The following is a 26,777-nucleotide window of genomic DNA, read 5'->3' as shown; positions in this document are numbered from 1 at the left end:
AGTTAATCTTGTAAAGCCAGGATTTTCAAATGTAACCCAATTTGAGGCAGTTAATGAATGGTAGGAGCCTGGTGCCACAAACAAACAGACCCATTTAGGCGGGATTCAATTTAACGCACAAGTATTATGCTCAATTCATATGTGGCCAGGCTCTTGGGATGCATTTCATCAGGTCCAGGGGACTTGTCTACCTTGAGTCCCATTAGCCTGTCCAGCACTACCCTAGTGATAGTGATTATCTCAAGGTCCTCCCTTTCCACATTCCCATGACCAGCAATTTTTGGCTTGTTTTTTGTGTCTTCCACTGTGAAGACCGAAGCAAAATAATTGTTTAAAGTCTCAGCCATTTCCACATTTCCCATTATTAAATCCCCCTTCTCATCTTCTAAGGGACCAACATTTATTTTAGTCACTCTTTTCCGTTTTATATATCTATAAAAGCTTTTGCTATCTGTTTATATGTTTTGCGCAAGTTTACTTTCGTAATCTATCTTTCTTTTCTTTATTGCTTTCTTAGTCATTCTTTGCTGTCGTTTAAAATTTTCCCAATCTTCTAGTTTCCCACTAACCTTGGCCACCTTATACGCATTGGTTTTTAATTTGATACTCTCCTTTATTTCCTTGGTTATCCACGGCTGGTTATCCCTTCTCTTACCGCCCTTCTTTTTCACTGGAATATATTTTTATTGAGCACTATGAAAGAGCTCCTTAAAAGTCCTCCACTGTTCCTCAATTGTGCCATCGTTTAGTCTGTGTTTCCAGTCTACTTTAGCCAACTCTGCTAGGAAAAGGCTACCCTGAATGTTTTCCGAAGGAAGGTTCTGCTTGATGTGGTGCTTTGCCTGCGGTTTGGGAGAAGAGGCTACTCTGCATTTTTTGTGATATGCCTGGAAGTATCGTTGGCAATTTGGATGGAGTTGGAACTTCGAGTAAAAAGGCTGCTCGGGAAGATTTGTTTTAAATTTGCCTGCAGTTTTCTCACCCATGGAAGAGGCTTAATAGTAAGTTTTGTTTCGGTTGGTTTACTTTTAACTTCCAGTTATTTGCTCTGAAAAGCGTGGAGAACCTTCGGCCAGGGATAGGAGTGGGCCAATGCAAATTTCATAAAGTAAAGGTCGATAAGCGTTCTTCAATGTCTCTGTGCGCGGTTTAAAAAAAAACAGTGGTGGGGAAAATGACTTCACCTTTTAAACGTTCACCAGAATGGCCAGAATATATGGCGGCAAAAATTCTGCTGCTGATAGTTGGCGCCGGTGCCCAAATATTGGGGAAACCTAGAACTGCTCATCCACGCCAGAAAAATCGGCGCCCAATGCTGGGGAAAATAGGGGCCCTTCTCCTGTCCCTATGTTCCTAAACTTTGAGACCCCCTCCACTGACCTCAGAACACTGGATGCTAAGGCCTAACAGGTAGTAATTAAGACCAGCATTTAATACGGCAACAGCAGGAAATATGAGGTAGGCTATGCTTTCCTCACTGAAATATCATTAGCATGTGCCCACTCATATATGGGCAAGTTACGGTGCTGGGCCTGCTGACCAGCAAGTGAGGGGATGAGAGGTCAGGACGAGGTGGACTGCATACTCAAGCAATTTTCCACACCAGTCACCCAGATCTGCCAAAAATCAATGGGAGGGGCTGTAAAATCTAGGGCGCACTGTTCAATGCAATTCAAATAAAAATATAAGAAAAGAAAGTTATTTGCATTGCACAGGCAAACTGTCGAGGAATACAAGTTACCAGAGCCACAACTTATGCAAGCGTTTCATGCTCCTTCTCAAAACAAAGCCCAGACACGTCAACTCTCACAGATTCTCTGTGTGCTGCATGGATTTGATGTCCATCACATGGTGTCACTATAATGTGTTCTGAATTCACAGAAATCTTTAGGATAAATGTTTTGCACACTACCATCTGTTTCCAGCTGCAGTGCATGCATGATAAATTGCATGGAGTCACTGAAGTGGAGGGAAATGCAGCATGATTGACAAGTGGCAGACAATTAAGATGTGGAACAGGCCAGCGGCTGGTGTGGTGGCAGATGGAGAGTAGTCAGCCAGAGGTTTGGAGGAGTTTGAGAGTTGACGCTGACATTCACTGAGCCTGGAGCAACTAATGTGGTCAGTGCGATGTACTTACAGCACTATCAAGCAATAGGAGCTGTTTTGGGTTTGTGAAATCACCTGCACGCTGGCGGTCATTCACTGCCCTGATTTGGAATGAAAAGGCGACACCAAGATTTCAACAAGGAAGAAATATTTTGAAAGAAGCTGAAAGTCTATTTCTTGCCCTGATTTCTTCCTTGCTGAATGTTGCGGACCCCTGATCCGCAGCAGGTTTTGGAGAGGCTATCTCACCGATTGCAATACCGACATGTCTGAAAACCAGCGTTCTGATCTCCAGCCTGAATAGCGACCAGTGATCACCCTTTGAATGAGATGAATGTTCATTTAACATCAACTAGATTCTGTAGTCTTAAAGGGACATATACCAATACTTTAAGCAAAACTAAGTACATTTTTTTAACATGGTATAATCTTCCTGTCCTTGTAATACAGCACATCCTTTGAAATGCTGTTAGTATCACTTCAGGAGGTCTGCTAGTATAGAGATGAAAATGTTATGTGTAGCATTTGGTTTGTCATCACAAACCAGATGTCACATTTTGTTGCAGATGCAAAAAAAAAGAATGGAAGTAAATTACCTAACACTAACTGATTCTGATTTTGAATAGGAAACATTTTCCCATCATGCACAGTTCATTTTCACCAAACAATTAAATGCTGATAGAGCTGGAGGAGCAAAAGGATGTGGGTGGCCACAGTAATCAGTAAAGGCTAGTAATCAGGTACAAGGGGCTAGACTTTCTACTAGGTGGCTAAGGCCCCAAAAAATGGGCCATGTTCCAGCGATGTGGGACGTCTTGGCTTTGCTGATCGGCGGCACAAGGCCCTTTTTTTTTGTTGCAATTTTCCACTTGGCCTTACCCCAGCGATGTCAAATGGGTGATGTGATTTTTCAGTGATCTCACAATTGCCCACTGAAAACGGAAGTCAAAGAAGAAAAAAAAGCCTAACCCCAGGCAACGCTATTCTGCGCATGTGTGGATGCTTTTTTTGTGGTTGATTTTCTTTGCTGCGTTTTGAGAGGTCAGGGGTCATCACACATGCTCAGAAGCACAGGGTCAGTGAGAGAGAGAGAGAGAGAGAGAGAGAGGAAGGAGGCTTTTGTGTTTGGTGACAGTGAATCGTGAATTTGAATCTAAAAATAACTAATCTGAAAGATCTTTGACTTATTTTTTTGAATTGCAAATAATTATCATTATAATTATATTTGTGGTAACAATATTTTAATCTTGAAATATTGCAATATATAACAAAAATCAAAATGGAAGGAGAAAGTGAGAGGAGAAGGACTAAACCCTTTAGCGAGGAGGCCAATGAGGCCTTCGTCAATATTGTCAGTGCAAGGTGGGAGGACTTGACATGGGAAACCTCCACCCTGTGCATATAGGAGAATATGGGCTGAGATTGCCGATATGGTCTTTTCGGCATCCAGCGAAGTGCGCACACCAGACCAGTGCCGTAAAAGATGGAACAGCCTGATGGCAGTAGCCAGAATAAGTTGAATTTTATACTTAAAATCATACATATGTAATATTTAAATGATGTATGGAAATTTTAATTAGAATCTTCAATGTCATTTTGTTATAGTATAAATTAATTCAAATTATGAATTAATTTTTGCACCCTAACACTAAGTTGAATCTTATATTATAAAATATTATTCATATGCAATGCAATGCTAATTTTTAATCGAAAATTTAAATCTGTCAGTCTTAAATGTTTATTACCAAGTCCATTAGCTTATGCCATGCAAGGTTATCTTATCATTTACAGAAGAAGATATCTATCAACCGCTCAGAGCAAAGGAGGACGGATGGCAGCTCTGCTACGGTTCATATTCTCAACGAATGAGAGGAGCTTGCAGTCCCTTGGTGGTGCCTGAAAGCCGTTCGGTCACGACCCGTAGTGTGGCCGAACCCACCCTTGAGTCTTGTGAGTAATGGGAACTGTGCTCTGTGCATGTGTCAAACATTACTAAATACATACTAAAAATATCTTAGTTACGCATGTAATGTTATGCAATTAGAATGCAATATGATATATAATTTTGATGTACTCTTGATTTACAAATGAGGTCATGTTAGCCCTGGTGAACTCTTGTGCATATGAGGTATTGAAAAGTATTGTAATGTTTTGGGTTATTGAAATATTGATATGTATTGATATGTATTGTTATAAGTTGTTTATAAATTTCATTCGTCTTTCTAAGGTCAAGTGTCCGTAGAGTCAGTGGAGATATCCGCTACTCCCGAGCCTTCAAATACCTCGCAGGAGGAAGAGGAGGAAGAGGAGGAACTGCTGACACATGTTGAGCAAGAGGAGGAGGAGGAGGAGGAAGACGACAAAATTGTTTTTGTGGAGGGAACAACCTGCGGCCATCTCTATTGAGATGGATGATGCACAGGGACCAAGCGGTGTGCAGGTGGTGACGCCAAGGCGTGTAACATTGCAAACACCGACCCCACGGAGGTCCGGTCAGTGGGGTGAGCAATCGCCTACCATGGAGGGCCAGACGGAGAGCTTGATATCCCTGTGCAGGGAGACAGTCGCGATCGGTCGCGACCTTATCCAGGGATTCATGGGTTTCTCCATAAACTGGAGCCAGTTCTCCGCGAACTGGAGCCAGTTTCCAGCAACCTGGAGCGAGTTCTGCACGAACTTCTCCAATTGGTCGTCTGTGCACAGCACGGGAGATGTTGGAGGCCATTCGGCAGCAGACTGCCGCAACCAATGCCCTACGGCATGCCTTTCTGGCTGGACACGGCGAGACACCGAGCACGCAAGCGAGTACGGAGGACACAGTTCCTCCTGACTCGGAAGTGGAGCCTCAGGCTTCTGCTTCCACTCTGTCACCTCCACCACGGCAGGAAGTCTTGCCGTCCCACACTGCACAATGCGTTCTTGTCGGTCTGCGTAGACCAAAACGGGCGGGTGGGGTACGAACACAGGATGGGACAGGACCTAGAGGGAAACGTGGCTGCAGGTAGGGAGGGTGGTGTGTTTTTCATTGTTGAATTGTTTATTGTTATTGGAAAATTGTTATCATTTTGTTCAATGTTCATTGGGATTTGAGGGAAGGGTGGGTTGGGGGCGGGGGGTGGGGTGGAGGGAGTGTGTTGTTAAATAGTTGATTAAAAATTCTTTTTCTATCTTTGTTAATAAAAAAAAATCTTTAATTCAATAAATTTTGTGCCTTCTCTCTTAGTTACATTAGTTAACAAATTTAAAGTTGTTCATCCTTATTTGTTTATTCTTTTGTTTATAGCAGTACTTTACTTAAACTTTACTTAAACTAAGCATTAATGCCGATGATAGGCCAGTGCAGGCAAGACAACAATGAAACCTCACGCAAATGAAATTTTTGATTAACCCTAACTGTGAATGAACATTTGAAAATCCACAATGATAGTTCATGCAAAGTGTTCATTAATGAGCTGCTGACGCAACAGTTTAGCGGCCATGTAACTGCCCCTGGCTGCTGGTCTTCGGGAGGGAGTTGGTGGTACCGATGCTAGATCGGCAGGCTGATTGAGCTCCCCTATGTCCTCGCTTACGTCCTCTTCCGCCTCTTCCTCCTCTTCATCCTCGCCGGCTGGCTCTTCTGTCTCCCCTCCTTCTGGAGGTGGACCTGCAGCCCGATCTGGCATTACTTGTCCTCTCTTTATAGCTAGATTATGCAGGATGCAACACACCACAATAAACTCTGCGACCTGGTCAGGGTGGTACTGTAGGCTACCTCCAAAATGATCCAAGCATCTGAAGCGCTGCTTTAGGACTCCAATTGTCTTTTCAACGATGTTGCGAGTCGCCATGTGACTTTCATTATACCGTTTCTGTGCTTCAGTGACGGGATTACGCAGAGGGTTCATCAGCCAACTTGCAAGGCCATACCCTTTATCCCCCAGCATCCAACCGTGACCTTCTGACTGATTGACAAACAGGTCAGGATTAGCACTTTCACATAAGATGTGCGCTTCATGGATACTGCCCGGAAATGTAGCATGCACTGTCATAATTGTTTGATTGTGGTGGACAACAAGCTGCACATTTAGGGAGTGGAACCCCTTTCTGTTACAAAACACCTCCGCGTTCTTTAAGGGTGCTTTTAGGGCAATGTGCATGCAGTCTATTGCTCCTTGCACCTTGGGGAACTGTGATATCCTGTAGAAACCCAAAGCCCTCTCGATCTGTGCCTCCCTGGTCATTGGGAAACTTATGAAGTCCATCATGCGAGCGTAAAGGGCTTCAGTCACCTGTCGAATGCAGCAGTGTATAGTGTGCTGAGAGATATGGCAGATGTCGCCAGCTGAAGCCTGAAAAGATCCCGATGCATATAAGGCTAGGGCAGCAATAACTTTCACCTCAACGGACAGTGCGGTTCTGATGCTGCTGGAAGGCTGCAGATCACCCTTGACGAGTTGACATATCTCAACGATGACCTCCTTCTGGAATCGCAGCCTCCTAAGACAAGCATTTTCAGACACGTTCAGGTAAGATTGCTTTTCCAAGTACCTTCATTGGCTATACGGTCTCCTCCTCTGTCATCGTCTCCGTCTACACATTACTCTGCCACCTCTTCGATTGATCCTTTCAGTAACCAGTGTGTGAGCACTTGCAATTAAAGGCAAGGAAAGCATAGGCCCCATATCACTATCAATAATTACTTTCACTAATTTTAATAATCTCCCTACTCTACTCTATACTCTCTAATCACTGTACTCTGCACTCTCTGTACTCTCTCCGCTGTATGCCAGTCAGTTTGATAGGCCCCAACAATATCAGTAAATAACTTCACTATGTAAAAGCTATTTACAAAATAATTTCAATATATAAAAGCTATTTACCAAAAATACTTGATAATACCTATTTATATTCCCTCTCCCAATATTCTGAGTACAATTATCTTTAAATTAACTCTCTAAATAACTCACAATTAATCCTCCACCCTTCCTCTGAAGTTCAAAATGGGATCCGTAATGCCCATTTCCTTCTCTTAGGCCCAGTAAAAGCAACTATTTCTCAGCACTCTTTTGAGCCTTGCATTGGCCCCGAAACTTGGGATGGGCCTTGTGTGGGCTATCATTTCGACGATCATCTCGGCGATCAAAATGGAAACTTAGGCACCTGTTTTTCCGGTGATGTCTTGGGCCTAGTTTCCACTTTTTGCTCAAAATGGGCAATAGAGGTCCTTTTTGGGTGATAGATGGGCCATAGATGGGCGATGTGAAGTGGAAAGTCTAGCCCAAGATGATTAATGAAATATTGGCCTTTATCTCAAGCAGGGGTGGGGTGGATTATAAAGTCAGGGGTGGGGGGGGGGGCGGGGGGGAGAGTTATGCTTCAGTTATACAGAGCTGTGGTCAGACCCTACCTGGAGAACTGTGTTCAGTTTTGAGCACTGCATCTTAAGAAGTATATATTGGGCCTTGGCGGCAGGGTGATGGTGGGTAAAGTGCAGATTCACCAAAATGACACCGGGGCTTAAAGGGTTAAATTATGAGGACAGTTTCATAAACTTAGCCTGTATTCCCTTGAGTTTAGAAGGTTGAGGGCTAATCTGATTGAGTGGTTCAAAGTAATAAAGGGATTTGATAGGGTAGATATGATGACATTGGCGTTGATTTTGAGTGCCCTAACCTGCTGTTAATGGAGCAGTAATGGCCTCAAATAGGGTTGGTAGTCTTACCGGTGATGTGGCTGCCTCCATTAAAGGGGCCTACCGCTGGGTGTCCAAAGCGGTCGCCTATTTCAGGTAATAGGCCTCTTTTAATTCATGATATCAAAAGGACCCTAATTACCATTTTAGGTAGGAGTTGATCGGAGCCTGCAAAGTGCATGGTTCCATGGGTGATGGAAGAGAAAGAGCTTGCTAAAGTTATGTCTTGTAATATTTTGGGGGACCCCTGAAGAGCAAGAGTGCACCCCCAGGGCCCAGAACATTAATCCGACTTGCTGACGCCCTGGGAACGCCTCCCTTCGCGATGCCCCCTTCCACCACCGTTCTTACCCACAACCTACCTTGCTGACAGCAGCTTCAGTTCAAATTTCAGACTTCAATCTGGCGAGCTGGTTCAAAATCCAGAACAAGTGGACTCGATCTTAAAAAAGAGCTGATCCATTCAGGAGTGAAATGGGGAAGCACTTTTATGCACAAAGGGTAGTGGAATTCAGGAACTTGCTCCTCCAAAAGGCAGTGGATTCTGGGTCAATTTAAATTTTTAAGATTTGGAGTAATAGATTTTTTGTTAGAGATTATGGAACAAAGGTGGGTAAATGGAGTTGAGGTACAGATCAAACATGGTCTGATTGAATGACAGAACAGGCTCGAGAGGCGGAATGGCTCCTGTTCCTATCTTCCTGTGTTCTGTTTACTGAAGAGAAACTAGACTTTGTTGCCTTAAAAGAGCACAGATCCAACTTAGCAGCAAAATAATACATTGTGCATTACATGGTATCCTGTTCCTGTCTTTCTCAAATAACATATCTAGGGCCCAAGTTTGAACTGGTCATTAAAATGGCGCACCTCCGAGCCTTGTGCCTATTAATTAGAATTAGAAGTGCGCCTAAAAAGTACCTCGCTAGTCTGAAGTGTCTGCAGGCCTCCATTCCAGTTGGCGCAGCACAGCTTGAGCTGCGAAAGGCGGAGCTATCGACGTGCTGTGTCTACACAGCTGGCATGGGGGCGGGGCTAGGACCCAGTGTGTCTGTGAGTGCCAGCAGCATTGCGCATGCACATTGGAGTGTGAATGGCACAGAAACATTGGCTGGGTGAGTGCTTTCCTGCCTCTAGCCCCTGGCCGAACGGCCGAAGATATGCTGCTGTGTGCTTTAGTGAGCTGCCGTGTGAACGCTTTCCCACCCCAGTCCCTGGCTGAACGGCCGAAGATATGCTGCTGCATGATTTTCTTTGCTGCTGGGTGAACGATTTTCAGCCTCTGGCCGAATGGATAGGCACTACTTGCTGCAGTAGGTGAGGTAGGGACTTTAATTTAATTTTTTTATTTATTGATGTTTTTTTTTAATTTTTAATTTTTTTGATTTACTGCTTGATTTATTATTGATGATGGTTCTTTATTTTTTAAAGTGAAGGTGTTTGGTGCTCTCTCTTCACTTCCCCCCCTCCATCTTTGGCTAGCTACGCTGATTTCTTAACTCTACACAAGGTTTTTCCTGGCATACAAAAGTGGACACTTACTCCGTTCTAATTCAGTTTGGAGTAACTTTTCACAGTTTAAATTTGCAAAACAGGTGTAAGTGGCTGAACACGTTCCCTTTTGAAAAAAAACTGAACTATTCAAAACTAAACTCACTAGAACTGGAGCAAACTAAATGTGGAGAATTGCAATTTCTAGGATACTCCCCAAAAAAACTAGTTGCTCCAAAAAAAAATTGGAGCAAATCCAGTTGAAACTTGGGCCCCTAATGTGCTTAGAGGAAGCTGAGGGAGTCTGTTAGTTACTTATCAAATACAGAGTTTCACAAGAATCCATTGAATATTGAGCTAACTAATAATATGTATGGGATATACAGCTCACCAAATAAAACTAACCAGGAACTTGTAGAATACAGAACAAGTCAAAAATTTAGACACCAGTTGGACTATGTTCCATGATGAACTTGAAGAAAAATATATTTACTAAACTGGGGGAGGTTCATAATCACCGAACAATAAGTTTTCTTTAACTATACACACAGAGGAACATATACCCAAGCTGGTGATGTCATTGTGAATAATACTATACTAGATAGAATAGACGTTTTAGTGTATCATCTGAATAGATTTTCTTTACATTTTTGCATTACCTGACCATTACCATTTACATGACAGTTTCCACAAACCAATTATGAACCTCTTTGAGGTTGTGTTTCCATTGTAAATGGTAAGTTTTATTATTTTTCTAGTATTTCTGATTAAAAGTCATGGCAAAAAGCTTACATTTTATAACTCTTATAATTACACTAAATAACAGCATTTTGTCAAAAACTATCACTGTCTGGAATTGAATTAAGTAGAACTGTGTTATCTTACTGCTACATCCCCTTCAAACGCTGATAGTTTCATGGGAGTGAGTCCATCTTTGTTGGTGATATTCTCTAAGTACTCAATCTTTTCCTTGGAAATAAGTGATGAAATAAAATTGTACATTCTGCAGGCCATGCTCTTATTCGGGTGCAGCACAAGCATGTGGAAAACTGTGTTACCTATAAAACAGAAAACACATTTAAATATGCTGCATAGTAACATTTATTGAAAATATCAGTGTATATCTACATCCATTACTGCATAAATAGATGATGCACATTAAGGACCCATACTATATGGAATATTATGCAGTGAGTTATGATGGCAAGATTACGTTATTTTAGCGGCAACAGAACAATGGTTTGTTTTCCCCATAACACTGGTCTTCATCTTGTATTGTGTCGATTCAGTAGATTCTAACTTTTAAAACAAGTTTTCACATTTTTTTTTAGTTTATCAACAATTTTGGGCGTACTTACAAATTAGGACTGGAGAGATACATTTGGTGAGGTCATGACTGGAGCTTAGAAGGCAAGATTGCAGAGCACAGGAAAAATCAGGATCTTGTGAGTAAGTGTTGAGGAAATTTGGGGGGGGGGGAATTTAATTGTGAAATATTTGATGAAAAAGGAACTTTGTTGTGAGAATTTTTTCGACAAGCAAAAATTATTGTAATGTTTAGGTTTATTTTTACTTCATGTGGTATTCATTCTCTACTGAGTCTAGAACTTATGATAGCTTTTATATTTTGACAAGTGATCTGAAAGATTAATTTGATAAGTCTTAAAATTTAATATTCTATCAGTAATTACAGAATTACAGGGTGGTGGTGTCTAGAATGCACTTTCTGCAAGGTTAGTGGAGCCAGAAGCCCTCATTGCTTTTAAAATGTACTTGGATATGCACTTGAAATGCTGTAATCTACAGAGCTAAGGATCAAGAGCTGGAAAGTGAGATTCGGTTGGATAGCTCTTTTTCGGCCGGCACTAACATGATAGCCCGAATGGTCTCCTTCTGTGCTGTAAATTTCTATGAACATAAGAACATAAGAAATAGGAACAGGAGTAGGCCATACGGCCCCTCGAGCCTGCTCCGCCATTCAATAAGATCATGGCTGATCCGATCATGAACTCAGCTCCACTTTCCTGCCTGCTCCCCATAACCCCTTATCTCCTTATCGTTTAAGAAACTGTCTATTTCTGTCTTAAATTTGTTCAGTGTCCCAGTTTCCACAGCTCTCTAAGGCAGCGAATTCCACAGATTTACAACCCTCTGAGAGAAGAAATTTCTCCATGATTTTATGATATACTCCAGGTTTGCTGATAGTTTCACCCGCTCCATCAGTGGTGTTTGTGGAGTGTTTAAACCGTTCCTGGTCTTTTCTCCCCATCACTTTCGACTGTAGGTTTCGGTTCTGCTTTATTCTGGGGGCAGACAAAAAGCAGGTAACTATAGGCCGGTTCTGCTTTATTCTGGGGGCAGACAAAAGGCAGGTAACGAGAGGCCAGTTAGTTTAACATCTGTAGTGGGGAAAATGCTTGAAGCTATCATTAAGGAAGAAATAGCGGGACATCTAGATAGGAATAGTGCAATCAAGCAGACGCAACATGCATTCATGAAGGGGAAATCATGTTTAACTAATTTACTGGAATTCTTTGAAGATATAACGAGCATGGTGGATAGATGTGTACCGATGGATGTGGTGTATTTAGATTTCCAAAAGGCATTCGATAAGGTGCCACACAAAAGGTTACTGCAGAAGATAAAGGTACGCGGAGTCAGAGGAAATGTATTAACATGGGTCGAGAATTGGCTGGCTAACAGAAAGCAGAGTCGGGATAAATGGATCCTTTTCGGGTTGGAAATCGGTGGTTAGTGGCGTGCCACAGGGTTCGGTGCTGGGACCACAACTGTTTACAATATACATAGATGACCTGGAAAAGGGGACAGAGTGCAGTGTAACAAAATTTGCAGATGACACAAAGATTAGTGGGAAAGCGGGTTGTATAGAGGACACAGAGAGGCTGCAAAGAGATTTAGATCGGTTAAGCGAATGGGCTAAGGTTTGGCAGATGGAATACAATGTTGGAAAATGTGAGGTCATCCACCTTGGGAAAAAAAAACAGTAAAAGGGAATATTATTTGAATGGGGAGAAATTACAACATGCTGCGGTGTGGAGGGACCTGGGGGTCCTTGTGCATGAATCCCAAAAAGTTAGTTTGCAGGTGCAGCAGGTAATCAGGAAGGCGAATGGAATGTTGGCCTTCATTGTTGGAGGGATGGAGTACAAAAGCAGGGAGGTCCTGTTGCAATTGTAAAGGGTATTGGTGAGGCCGCACCTGGCGTACTGCGTGCAGTTTTGGTCACCTTACTTAAGGAAGGATATACTAGCTTTGGAAGGGCTACAGAGACGATTCACTAGGCTGATTCCGGAGATGAGGGGGTTACCTTATGATGATAGATTGAGTAGACTGGGTCTTTACTCGGAGTTCAGAAGGATGAGGGGTGATCTTATAGAAACATTTAAAATAATGAAAGGGATAGACAAGATAGAGGCAGAGAGGTTGTTTCCACTGGTCGGGGAGACTAGAACTAGGGGGCACAGCCTCAAAATACGGAGGAGCCAATTTAAAATCGAGTTGAAAAAGAATTTCTTCTCCCAGAGGGTTGTGAATCTGTGGAATGCTCTGTCTAAGGAAGCAGCTGAGGCTAGCTCATTGAATGTATTCAAGTCACAGATAGATAGATTTTTAACCAATAAGGGAATTAAGAGTTATGGGGAGCGGGCGGGTAAGTGGAGCTGAGTCCATGGCCAGATCAGCCATGATCTTTTTGAATGGCGGAGCAGGCTCGTGGGGCTAGATGGCCTACTCCTGTTCCTAATTCTTATGTTCTTATGTTCTTATGTTAAAAGAACACCATAGCTCAGTTATTTTTTTGGTTCTGTAGATGTTAAATTCTGAGTCTGTCTCTTTTAGATTTGTGACAGTCCTGTTTTTGTTGTATGTTCCTGTCCAATTTCATCTGTCCTTATGTTCCTCCATTTGAGACAGCACTGCTCTGTAACACCTTGCATACCTGAGTATAACATGGTATTAAGCCATATTAGGCATAAATTTTCAGGTGCCAACCAAGGTGCCAAACAGCAAACAAATATGTAAGAATGCAGCAGTTTCCTGTAAACAGTGCTATGATACCTGCCATTTTTGAAGTTAAGCCGTCCAATTATCAATATTTAGCAACTTAACATGCAAGAAATGAACTTCAAGCCAGAATTGCTGATCAGAACCTCAAAATTATGGTTCGAAGATTATTGAACATGTGTGTTTCAGTAATACTGTACTAAAGTTGTTAAATGTGATGGCCAGAGGGTGACACTATTTGATTCAATCAACATACAGAGCTAGGAGATCACAAAAGCATCAAATAAATTTATACCACCTGCAATTCTGGCAGATGGTTAGAAAACATTTTCATGAGATCAAAAAGAATAGTCTCAACTGCAAGACTGGGTAAAGGAAATCAAAACTTTCATACAACTAAAAGAAGTCAAGGGGGAGCTCTTCAGGAAATTAATAAGGCACATTATTTCAGGTATTCTAGTAAGTGTTTTTCCTTCCTTGTGATATTATCTATGACACTATGACTGATATGAAGGTTAGGACACAATAAGAAATTGAAAACTTATTGGGGCCAAAATAGCCCCCTTCTTTAACGTCCATTACTGCCTCTAAGGCCTTTCCGACTGGGGGCAGACGGATGTTCTGACCCATCTGAAATTGCCCTCGGATCGAGTGTGGCGGAAGCAGGTTCCGCCGCGCCCCGTGTTCCCAACCCGTCGGCACACGCCGACCCTCTACCGCCCGGCGGTGACCCCTTTCCACACCACATGAGAAGTTGTCCCGCAGGAGCAAAGCCATTGATGCTCAGTGCCCCCGACTGTTTTTCCCGGCGGGAAGCTGCCAGTGGCTGGCCAGTGCGTCCACCTTTAAAGAGGAGGGCGCACCACCGCGACTGCCATTTTATTTTAATTGTCGGCTGACTCTGAAGTAGGCATGACAGTGGTGGCCATGGGTTTGGCCGGGCTGCCAACAGGCGGCCCAGCACCCCCTCTTGGTGGCCCAGTGGGCTGCACTGAAGTGACTGCAAAATGCGCAATGGCCCTCCTCTTTAACTGAAGGGGCGGGACGTTGCTACGCATCAGCACGATGCGGCATGTCCGCTTCGCGTTGACGTCATCAGCATCTCGTTGACATTCTCAGTGCGGCCCTGATGACACCACCTATCTTCCGCACCGTTCCCGACACACTTCCGCCCCTCAGCCATCCCAAACACTGCTGCAACAAATTAAATCACAAAAAGAGGGCAATTTCCCTCCATTCTCCACCCTATGGATTCGGGCAGAGAATATTCACTTCATTTGAATTATCCACCCCGTTTGGGGCGGCGAACAATTTCGGCCTCTTATCTATAATTGCATGCTCTGTATACAACACTATCTGTCTTTCAGTGATAACAGATGAACAATAGTTTTGACCATTATATGTCACCTTTATGGTACTCTAATGTCTTTTCTCTCTGCAAAATAAGTGGATCATCTGAGTTGTGGAATAGTACCACACCACAAGCCAGTGACACAAGCACCTGTACTAAGCCAGGCACCAGCAGAGGTGTAGAAACAACTCCTCTCAGTAGATGTTACTGAATCTGCATCTTATGAGCACTCACTCAAGCTACTCATTTTCTACTTGAAGATGCTTAATATGCTCAATGACAAGTGCCAGTCTTGATTGTCAGACTGTAGCTTTGTTGTGCTGGAGAGCAGCAAGTTTTCAGACCATTGCCCAAATCCACCAACAACCTGCTTTTCAATAAGTCATCACATTTAGATACTGTTATATATGTGGACTTGTATTTACTCTGTACAGCCACCAGAGGGCTCATCCCCTGGAGTCCCAAGGGAACCCATAATACCTTGGGAGCACAGGTATTTAAGGAGGCTTCACAGGTTGGAGAGGCACTCTGGTGACCTGCAATAAAAGACTAAGGTCACACTTTACTTTGAGCTCACAGTGTTCAGTCTGACTCTTTCTCCATACACAACAGATACCATAACAAGAAACTGGCTAAGGATGTGTTGATTCTGGGTATTGTTCATTCACAGACAAGATCCTTCATGTACATCAGAGTTTTTTTTTGGACATTGATTGAATTAATCTCTGCAGTTCATGTGTGGCAGAGTTGACTGAGCTTCCTTTTCTCTTCTCCATGAGCATAATCATAAAAATACAAGTCCTTGCTGTTGCCATCTTGTTTTACTGCTTATTCACACTTTTGTGGAAATGCATGAGGTTTTGACCCCGCTGGATTAGTGCATTGACCGCCTTTTTGAATGCAGCTTGACACAGTTTTCAGAGAAGAACACAGATGATGGAGGCACGTTCGGTTCATCCTTCCACAGCAACTTATGAAAGTGGGTTTTCCTCTTTTGTACTTGAGCATAAAATAAAGGCCTGGGAGCAGCACATAGGTAGGAAAACTGTACGCCTATTGAAATGAATGAACAGAAAATCAGACTGTCTCTATTATGGCTGTGCCATCAACACCACTTAATTTTTCTCTGTGTTTGTTCCCAGCTGAGTGTTTAATGTTCAAGTGCAAAAGATGAAAATCTGCTTCATGGCCATCTCCCTATCATAGCATCTAACTGCCTCTTGAATGTTTTTTGAGTGTTGGAGTAGAAATTCGATATGGTCCGCAGGCACTTAATTTGCACACTTACACCTCCAAATGAAATTTGCAGCATTGGTTATACAGAGCGGGAACCTGATGGATCAGAGTTCCTCCCAAATTCCTGGCATGCAGGGCAATCCACCCACATTCCACCCTCTCCCGCCCCAGGAATGCTCTTGCTGCTGCTATGTCTGACATGGTGCCCAATATTGAACATGGCTTTAGTCAGGACTACTTAGTGTAATTACTCTTCGAGAACTTACACAGTCAATAGTGATGGAGAATTTTACTAACAATATACATGCACTTTATTCTAGAAATTAGAGTTGCAATGAGTAACTACTGAGAGGTCAAAATTCACGAGAACCCCCCCCAGTGTTCGGACTCATTGGAAAGGAAATTTAATTTGGGACTATCTACCGGAAAGTTTGAAATCCTAAACTGCTTTAATCGAATTTTGGACTTTTACAGGACAAATTCAAGTCTGTGGGCGGGCCTAAAGAACTAAAGAAGCCAACTTGATTATTGAAACTGTCTGGGTGTTGGGACTAAGGTAAATTGTCTGGAGGAATGGATACTCGAAAACCCTTCTCCACAAGAGACAGTAACATTACAACAATAACTCAGAGATGGCCAGCATCGAACTGAACCGAGAAAAGCCATCTTCAACATGAATAAGAACAAAGGGCCCACTACGGCCTGTATGCAAAAACCAAGCACAAAAGGACATTGTGATTACCAAACTAATATTTCCATCAGGAAACAAATTTAGAAGAGCAACCCACCCAAGACATATTAACTTTTAACGAGCCCGCCAAAATATTACAAAGAAATGTCAAGCCCGCCAAATTTAAACAAAGAATTCTGGACTGATTTGGCATGAAGATTAGGACAACTCAAATCGTATAAATGGCCCCCTGTTTTAACAGAGGGTATGCCATACTACGCTTATGCCATCAAGAAGGGAGAGAAACCAACGCGATAGTTGTAAACTAACTTCTCCAGCCTCAAAGTCCTGAAGTCCAAAAAGGAAGGAAGAACATCACCATCGCGCCAGCAACTGACCACAGCCAATGTGGTACCACCAAAAAATCACTGCGATCGACCAATTTCGGAACGAAACTCCACAAGGAAGAAACCGAAGAACCGAAAGTTTCCACTCTACAATCTAAGTCCTGACTACCAACAGGTGAAAACATTACCTAAGGAGACTTTGAACCTATTTCTAACGAAGGAAACCGGGTACTTACCCCATAGATCCAAAACGCGCCTTACCGCATCAGCGGACTCAACCCAACTAAAAATTGCGCAGTAAGAAATCTTCTCTGACATTCGGGATATGGCAAGCAGAACTCCAAAATCATGAACTACCGCTAACTGACCAGAAAGGATTGGTAAGCATAGTCCCTGCCTGCCCTGGAGTCTAATCTAGCTAGGGTTAGGTATTGGGAGGTGGGAGCTGTAATTTTTACTGTAACCCCCTGAGAATGTGTAACGTATTAGAGTGATTATAAGTTTGACATTGTATTTTCTTGCCTGTAATAAAATCAAAGTTCTTTTGGATCAAACCATTTGTCCTTTGCACTTTATCACCCCCACCCCCTCCCAAATAAATCCAGAGTCTAGAACCCAAAGGAGTGGGAGCGATTCGAACCGCTCAAGTAGGTCAGAGGTGAACCTGACTCCTGGGACCACCTCTTACACTGCCCACCACCAGTGGCCTAAGTAGGGCATAGTCGTGGCAGAAGGTTGAAACTCATTACATCAACTTGGGCTTGATGTCACACCATTAATGAAAAAGGTATTGGGTTTTTAAAAAAAAGGAATCAATTGAAAGTAGTATGAGTAAAAACCCCCAAATCAGGTGAAAAAGATGATGCTGGGTGACAGCCATACGATTTGCTCCAAAGAGCCACCCAGTGGCCCCGTTGTGCAATTGCATTGTGACTTCAGCATAGGAAAATTGAATGGGAAATATGGTCATAGGAATCTATAATGGTAAAAGTGGATGCATAAGTATGGCCAGAAATGTGACAACAGAAACTTAGGGGGTGCATTTTCGTCACCATCCTAGGTTACTCTCTGAAAATACAAATATCCTTACATTTATTCCAATATATCGCACATTTCTTTAATATGTGATTGCTTCCCAGCCCTGATTTCCATTTTCTTTAGTGCTACAGCTGACCAGGTAAGCTTAAAACAAACTATAAACAATTGAACCGTTCCTAGCTTGGTCTAAACATAGAAACATAGAAACTTCCAGCGCAGAAGGAGGCCATATCGGCCCATCGTATCTGCGCCGGCCGACAAAGAGCCACACGGCCCTCGGTCAGCAGCCCTGAAGGTTACATATAAACCTATGAACAATAGCAGACAGGTAAAGAGCAACCGGCCCAACCAGTCCGCCCACACAACTGCGATACCCCATGTATTGCAACATTTGACACTCCACCCCACCTGGAGCCATGTGAACTCCTGCGAGAGGCAAAAAAAGTTAAAACCCAGCCAATTGGGGAAAGAAATCTGGGAAAATTCCTCTCGGATCCATCCAGGCGATCAAGACTAGTCCAGGAGATCACTCTGGCCGTATTCGATTCCCTGAAGTACTTACAATCATGTCTGCGTCAGTCAACAAGAGGTTATCCAATCAAATCTCACTTACCAGCTCCAGGTCAGTAACCCTGCAGGTTACGGCACTTCAAGTGCACATCCAAGCACCTTTTAAATGTGGTGAGGGTTTCTGCATCCACCACCCTTCCGGGCAGCGAGTTCCTGACCCCCACAACCCTCTGCGTGAAGAAACTTCCCCTTAAATCCCCTCTAAACCTTCCACCAACCACCTTAAACCTATGCCCCCTCGTAATTGACCCCTCCACCAAGGGAAATAGCCGCTTGCTATCCACTATATCCAGGCCCCTCAAAATTTTACACACCTCAATGAGGTCTCCTCTCAACCTCCCCTGTTCCAAGGAGGACAAACCCAGCCTATCCAATCTGTCCTCATAGCTAAGATTCTCCATTCCAGGCAGAATCCTTGTAAATCTCCTCTGCACCTTCTCTAGTGTAATCACGTCCTTCCTATAATACGGCGACCAGAACTGCACGCAGTATTCCAGCTGTAACTTAGCCAGTGAATTATACAATTTAAGCATAACCTTCCTGCTCTTGTATTCTATGCCTCGGCCAATAAAGGCAATCATTCCATATGTCTTGTTAAACGCCTTATCCACCTGGCCTGCTACTTTCAGGGATCTGTGGATAAGCATCACACTTCTAAGTGGCCTACCATTTAATGTGTATACCCTTTCCTTATTAGCCCTCCCCAAATGCATTACCTCACACTTCTCCAAATTAAATTCCATTTGCAACTGTTCTGCCCACCTGACCAGTAGATTGATATCTTCCTGCAGTCCATGACTTTCCTCTTCATTATCAACCACACAGCCAATTTTAGTGTCCTCTGCAAACTTTTTAATCATACCCGCTATATTCAAATCTAGATCATTGATGTATACCACAAAAAGCAAGGGACCCAGTACTGAGCGCTGCGGAATCCCACTAGAGACATCCGTCCAGTCACAAAAACATCCATCAACCATTACCCTTTGCTTCCTACCTCTAAGCCAATTTTGGATCCAACTTGCCACTTTACCCTGGATCCTATGGGCTTCTACCTTTGTGACCAGTCTGCCATGTGGGACCTTATCAAAAGCTTTGCTAAAGTCCATATACACTACCTTGTATGCACTACCCTCATCGATCCTCCTGGTTACCTCCTTGAAAAATTCAATCAGGTTAGTCAAACACGATCTTCTCTTAACAAATCCATGCTGACTGTCCCTAATTAATCCTTGCCTTTCTAAATGTAGAGTTATCCTGATCTTCAGGATTTTTTCCAATCATTTTCCCACCACTGAGGTTAGGCTAACAGAACTGTAATTACTCGGCCTATCTCTTTCTCCCTTCTTAAACAAGGGTACCACATTAGCAGTCCTCCAGCACTATGCCTAAATCCAAAGATGACTGGAAAATTATGGTCAAAGCCTCTGCTATTTCGTTCAAGAGCCTGTGATGTATTTCCTTCAGGCCTGGGAACTTATCCACTTTCAAAGCTGCCAAATCCCCCTAATACCTGCTCTCTCTCTGTCTATTTTGTCCAGAATTTCACACTACTCCTCGATAGCAGTATCTACATTGGCCCTTTCCTTTGTGTAAACAGATGCAAAGTATTCATTAAGAAGCATACCCACATCTTCTGTCTCCACACACAGATTACCCTCATGGTCTCTTATAGGCCCTACCCTTTCTTTAGTTATCCTCTTGCTCTTAATATCTTTATAGAACATCTTTGGGTTTTCGTTGATTTTACTTGCCAATAATTTTTCATCCTCTCTCTTAGCATTCCTAATATCCTTTTTAATTTCACTTCTGAACTTCCTATATTCCTCCAGAGATTGTACAGTATTTAGCCGTCGGTATATGACAGAAACTTTTCTTTTTTTCTTTATCCTCCCATGTCCCTAGACATCCAGGGGGCTCTAGAATTGTTATTCCTACCATTTTTCTTTAAGGGCACAGGTTTGGCCTGAGCCTTCCGAATCTCCTCCTTGAATTATTCCGACACTGATTTACCTACAAGTAGCTGTTTCCAGTCCACTGTGGCCAAATCACTTCTCAATTTAGCAAAGTTAGCTTTTCCCCAATTTGGGACTTTTATTCCTGGTCTATCCTTGTCTTTCTCCATAACTACCTTGAATCTGACTGAATTACGGTCACTGGCACCCGAGTGCTCTCCCACTGATACCCCTTCGACCTGCCCAGCTTCATTTCCTAAAATTAAATCCAGAACTGCCCCCTCTTGTGTTGGGCTTGTTACATACTGACTAAAAAAGTTCTCTTGAATGCATTTTTAGGAATTCTGCAACCTCGATACCCATCACATTATATTTGTCCCAATTACGACAAGGATAGTTGAAATCCCCTACTATTACTGCCCTATGGTTTTTGGACTTCACAGAAATTTGCCTACATATTTGCTCTTCTATCTCCCTTCCACTGTTTGGGGGTCTATAATACACACATAAGAACATAAGAACATAAGAACATAAGAATTAGGAACAGGAGTAGGCCATCTAGCCGCTCGAGCCTGCTCTGCCATTCAAAAAGATCACGGCTGATCTGGCCGTGGACTCAGCTCAACTTACCCGCCCGCTCCCCATAATGAAAATTAATTCCCTTATTGGTTAAAAATCTATCTATCTGTGATTTGAATACATTCAATGAGCTAGCCTCAACTGCTTCCTTGGGCAGAGAATTCCACAGATTCACAAACCTCTGGAAGAAGAAATTCCTTCTCAACTTTGCTTTAAATTGGCTCCCCCATATTTTGAGGCTGTGCCCCCTAGTTCTAGTCTCCCCGACCAGTGGAAACAACCTCTCTGCCTCTATCTTGTCTATCCGTTGCATTATTTTAACTGTTTCTATAAGATCACCCCTCATCCTTCTGAACTCCGATGAGTAAAGACCCAGTCTACTCAATCTCTCATCATAAGGTAACTCCCTCATCTCCGGAATCAGCCTAGTGAATTGTCTCTGTACCCCCTCCAAAGCTAGTATATCCTTCCTTAAAGTAAGGTGACCAAAACTGCACGCAGTACTCCAGGTGCGGCCTCACCAATACCCTGTACAGTTGCAGCAGGACCTCCCTGCTTTTGTACTCCATCCCTCTCGCAATGAAGGCCAAAATTCCATTCGACTTCCTGATTACTTGCTGCACCTGCAAACTAACTTTTTGGGATTCATGCACAAGGACCCCCAGGTCCCACTGCACCGCAGCATGTTGTAATTTCTCCCTATTCAAATAATATTTCCTTTTACTGTTTTTTTTCCAAGGTGGATGACCTCACATTTTCCAACATTATATTTCATCTGCCAAACCTTAGCCCATTCGCTTAACCTATCTAAATCTCTTTGCAGCCTCTCTGTGTCCTCTACACAACCCGCTTTCCCACTAATCTTTGAGTCATCTGCAAATTTTGTTACACTACACTCTGTCCCCTCTTCCAGGTCATCTATGTATATTGTAAACAGTTGTGGTCCCAGCAGCGATCCCTGTGACACACCACTAACCACCGATTTCAAACCCGAAAAGGATGCATTTATCCCGACTCTCTGCTTTCTGTTAGCCAGCCAATTCTCGATCCATGCTAATACATTTCCTCTGATTCCGCGTACCTTTATCTTCTGCAGTAATCTTTTGTGTGGCACCTTATCGAATGCCTTTTGGAAATCTAAATACGCCACATCCATCGGTACACCTCTATCCACCATGCTTGTTATATCCTCAAAGAATTCCAGTAAATTAGTTAAACATGATTTCCCCTTCATGAATCCATGTTGCGTCTGCTTGATTGCACTATTCCTATCTAGATGTCCCGCTATTTCTTCCTTAATGATAGCTTCAAGCATTTTCCCCACTACAGATGTTAAACTAACCGGCCTTTTGTTACCTGCCTTTTGTCTGCCCCCTTTTTTAAACAGAGGCGTTACATTAGCTGCTTTCCAATTCGCTGGTACCTCCCCAGAGTCCAGAGAATTTTGGTAGATTATAACGAATGCATCTGCTATAACTTCCGCCATCTCTTTTAATACCCTGGGATGCATTTCATCAGGACCAGGGGATTTGTCCACCTTGAGTCCCATTAGCCTGTCCAGCACTACCCCACTAGTGATAGTGATTGTCTCAAGGTCCTCCCTTCCCACATTCCCATGACCAGCAATTTTTGGCATGGTTTTTGTGTCTTCCACTGTGAAGACCAAAGCAAATTAATTGTTTAAGGTCTCAGCCATTTCCACATTTCCCATTATTAAATCCCCCTTCTCATCTTCTAAGGGACCAACATTTACTTTAGTCACTCTCTTCCGTTTTATATATAGGTAAAAGCTTTTACTATCTGTTTTTATGTTTTGCGCAAGTTTATTTTCGTAATCTATCTTTCCTTTCTTTATTGCTTTCTTAGTCATTCTTTGCTGTCGTTTAAAATTTTCCCAATCTTCTAGTTTCCCACTAACCTTGGCCACCTTATACGCATTGGTTTTTAATTTGATACTCTCCTTTATTTCCTTGGTTATCCACGGCTGGTTATCCCTTCTCTTACCTCCCTTCTTTTTCACTGGAATATATTTTTGTTGAGCACTATGAAAGAGCTCCTTAAAAGTCCTCCACTGTTCCTCAATTGTGCCACCGTTTAGTCTGTGTTCCCAGTCTACTTTAGCCAACTCTGCCCTCATCCCACTGCAGTCCCCTTTTGTTTAAGCATAGTACGCTCGTTTGAGACACTACTTCCTCACCCTCAATCTGTATTACAAATTCAACCATACTGTGATCACTCATTCCGAGAGGATCTTTTACTCGGAGATCGTTTATTATTCCTGACTCATTACACAGGACCAGCTCTAAGATAGCTTGCTCCCTTGTAGGTTTGTAACATACTGTTCTAAGAAACAATCCGGTATGCATTCTATGAATTCCTCCTCCAGGCTACCCCGTGCGATTTGATTTGACCAATCGATATGTAGGTTGTAATCCCCCATGATTACTGCCGTTCCTTTTTCACATGCCTCCATTATTCCCTTGATTATTGTCTGCCCCACCGTGAAGTTATTATTTGGGGGCCTATAAACTACGCCCACCAGTGACTTTTTCCCCTTAGTATCTCTAATCTCCACCCACAATGATTCAACATTTTGTTCATTCGAGCCAGTATCGTCTCTCACAACTGCCCTGATATCATCTTTTATTAACAGAGCTACCCCACCTCCTTTCGCTTCTTGTCTATCCTTCCCAATTGTCAAGATACCCCTGTATGTTTAATTCCCAGTCTTGGCCACCCTGCAACCATGTTTCTGTAATGGCCACCAAATCATACCCATTAGTAAGATTTGTGCCGTCAACTCATTTACTTTATTTCGAATGCTGCGTGCGTTTAGGTAGAGTGTTTTAATACTTTTTTTTTAAACCATGATTTTTAGTTTTGACCCTTCCTGCAGCTCCCTTATATTCATACATATTGTCCCTTCCCATCACCTTGTGGTTTACCCTTACCCCAGTGCTACTCTGCTCTGTTGCCTCCTGCCTTTTGCATTCTTTCTTGGGGTCCTGTTCATCTGAGCTCTCACCCACTTTAACTAGCTCAGAGCCCTCTCCTGGGTTCTGAATACTCCTCGCATTGAGGCACAGAGCTTTCAGGCTTGCCTTTTTATTACACTTTGACCCTTCAGAATTTTGGTGTACAGTGGCCCTTTTTGTTTTTTGCCTTGGGTCTCTCTGCCCAGCAGTGTGATCACCCCATTTGTAATTTTTAGAAACATAGAAACATAGAAAATAGGTGCAGGAGTAGGCCATTCGGCCCTTCGAGCCTGCACCGCCATTCAATGAGTTCATGGCTGAACATGCAACTTCAGTACCCCATTCCTGCTTTCTCGCCATACCCCTTGATCCCCCTAGTAATTCCCAGTCTTGGCCACCCTGCAACCACGTTTCTGTAATGGCCACCAAATCATACCCATTTGTAATGATTTGTGCCGTCAACTCATTTACTTTATTTCGAATGCTGCGTGCGTTTACGTAGAGTGTTTTAATACTAGTTTTTAAACCATGATTTTTAGTTTTGACCCCTCCTGCAGCCCCCTTGTATTCATACATATTTTATGTTTGAATCATATGGCCTCATTTGATGATCCCTCGAACATATCATCCCTCCTCACAGCTGTAATAGTTTCTTTAATCAATACTGCGACCCCCCCTCTTTTTTTTACCTCCCTCTTTGTCCTTTCTAAAAATCCTGTAACCAGGAATATTGAGCTGCCCAACCTGCCCCTCTTTCAGCCATGTATTTGTAATGGCTATAATGCCATACTCCCAAGTGTCTACCTGTGCTCTCAGCTCATCTGCCTTATTCACTATGCTTGCATTGAAGTATATACCATTTAGCACAGGAAGACCTCATTGATTATCATACCATCCTGGAAGACAAAAACTTTATAAACACTTTTTTTTACAAAGCCTGTGCTTATATCTCTTTCTTACAAATGCAAACCAATATTAAAAGATGCTTTTCAGCTTCATCTCTCAAAGGAAACACCAGTTCAACTGTCTTCAACTGGTTAATTCACCTGCCACATCAAATAAATCCAGGGTTCTGATCTGCAGCCTGAGCAGTAATTGACTCTAGCATTCATTACACGAACACAGAGCCGGCCAGCAACGTACACCTATATTCTATTTTACATGGCCAAGTGTATTTGCAAATAACTTTGGGTGACCCTATATGAACCAATTCATAATTCCAGAGGGGCCAACAATACAAATCCAGAAATAAAACAAGATTTCCTATGCTGGAATTTTTGGATGATGATAATAATAGAATCAGTAAAAAAAAAACTTGAACAAGATGAATACAATAATTTCATCAATTAAAACCCAGATGAACTGAAATTTAAAAACTTTAGTCAAAATTCATTTTTTAAATCACTTGTTATCCCTCATTAATTGTAAAATTAAGTTCTTAACTAAGATGCACCCTGTAATATCACAACTCAGTCATATACTTGTGCTCTTGTTCTAGCCATATGATTGAAAGTCAAAGACGCCACTCACAAATTACAACTAATGTTGATTCACCAATGAAACTCAAATGAAATCAAAAGTGGACATACAGTTGACAAAGGTTTGGGCATTTATAATCACAGATGGTTATTGTAAACTGAGCAATCAGTATCCTCTCCATATCTATTAGCTTCTGAAGCAGAAAAGTGTAATAATGAATAATCTATAGATTCAATATGCAAAAGTGAAAACAAAACAAAGTGCCAATACAACATTTAGATACTATTTTCATTTAAGTTTCAATATTTTTGCAGCATTTAAACATCAAAACCATTTTTTCATTTAGCATTACATTAAATGTTTAAGCTATTATAAGTTGCTTATAGAGTTTGTGATAATATTTTAATAAATTAAGAACTCAATTGACAATAAACTGTAGTTTGGAGATTCTATTTCTTGACTGGCAATAGTAGATTCTGATTGATCATTTTACAATTTAGTTCACCCCTACTATTTTGATTTTCTTTCTATTTCTTGCTAAAACATGCTTAGCACAGTGGACATGATTCATATGTATTCTTATAGTTCCAAAACCTTGCAAGGTTGGAATTAGAAGTGTAAGGATAGCTCAGTTCTTTATGATACCACTGACAGTTCTTTATGATACCCTGACATTTTATGAAAAATTATCCTACTCACACTGCATGTAATAAGTATTGAATTTTTCACCATGTATTGCCACGTCATATCACTTGCACTATTCATGATGGCACCAAACCGGAATACCATGAAGTCACAGTAGAGAGCATTCTAATCAAAATGTTTACACTGTGTCTGTCTCTGGCCATGAGTTTTAAAACATAAAGGACTAGATTTTACACTTTTGTGCAGATCACCCAAAAATGGGCGTTATTTCAGGCGTGGGCCGTAAAAATGGGTTTTCAGATCGTCGACTTGTCTCCCATTCTCAAAGCACCTAGTCTCCATTTTTGAAATTGGGCATCACCACGAGTGATATGAAATGGGTGGTAGCGTTAAATCTCTCTGACCTTCTGCCGTAAAGTGTCACTGTTCTTAGCAATGGCATGGCAACGCTCGTTTCCCATGATTCAGGAGGTCAGGGGTCATCATTACATGTGCAGAAGAGGACAGACAGAGAGAGGGAGCAGAGAGGGACTGAAAGCATGTGTGAGTGTGGTGTGTGCTTGTTTGGCTGTTGTAGGAGGCACGAAGGAAATTTACTAGCAGCAAAAAGCCTACTAAGCACCAAGAACATAGTTGGC

The 26,777-nt window shown here is 42.4% G+C and overlaps 1 protein-coding gene across 1 annotated transcript in view; it reads right to left on the bottom strand.

Annotated features, from left to right (window-relative positions):
* Nucleotides 1-26,777, bottom strand: part of LOC139265349 (transient receptor potential cation channel subfamily V member 5-like) — a 176,795-nt gene that overhangs the window by 58,632 nt on the left and 91,386 nt on the right. The window contains exon 6 of the mRNA XM_070882323.1: nucleotides 10,157-10,329. Coding sequence (XP_070738424.1) covers nucleotides 10,157-10,329 — 173 coding nt within the window. The remainder of the gene's footprint in view (nucleotides 1-10,156; nucleotides 10,330-26,777) is intronic.

The sequence above is a fragment of the Pristiophorus japonicus genome, chromosome 6, assembly GCF_044704955.1.
Source record: "Pristiophorus japonicus isolate sPriJap1 chromosome 6, sPriJap1.hap1, whole genome shotgun sequence".
NCBI classification, from domain to species: domain Eukaryota; kingdom Metazoa; phylum Chordata; class Chondrichthyes; family Pristiophoridae; genus Pristiophorus; species Pristiophorus japonicus.
The sequence above is the reverse complement of the archived record's forward strand: the minus strand, read 5'-3'. Positions and strand labels throughout refer to the sequence as shown.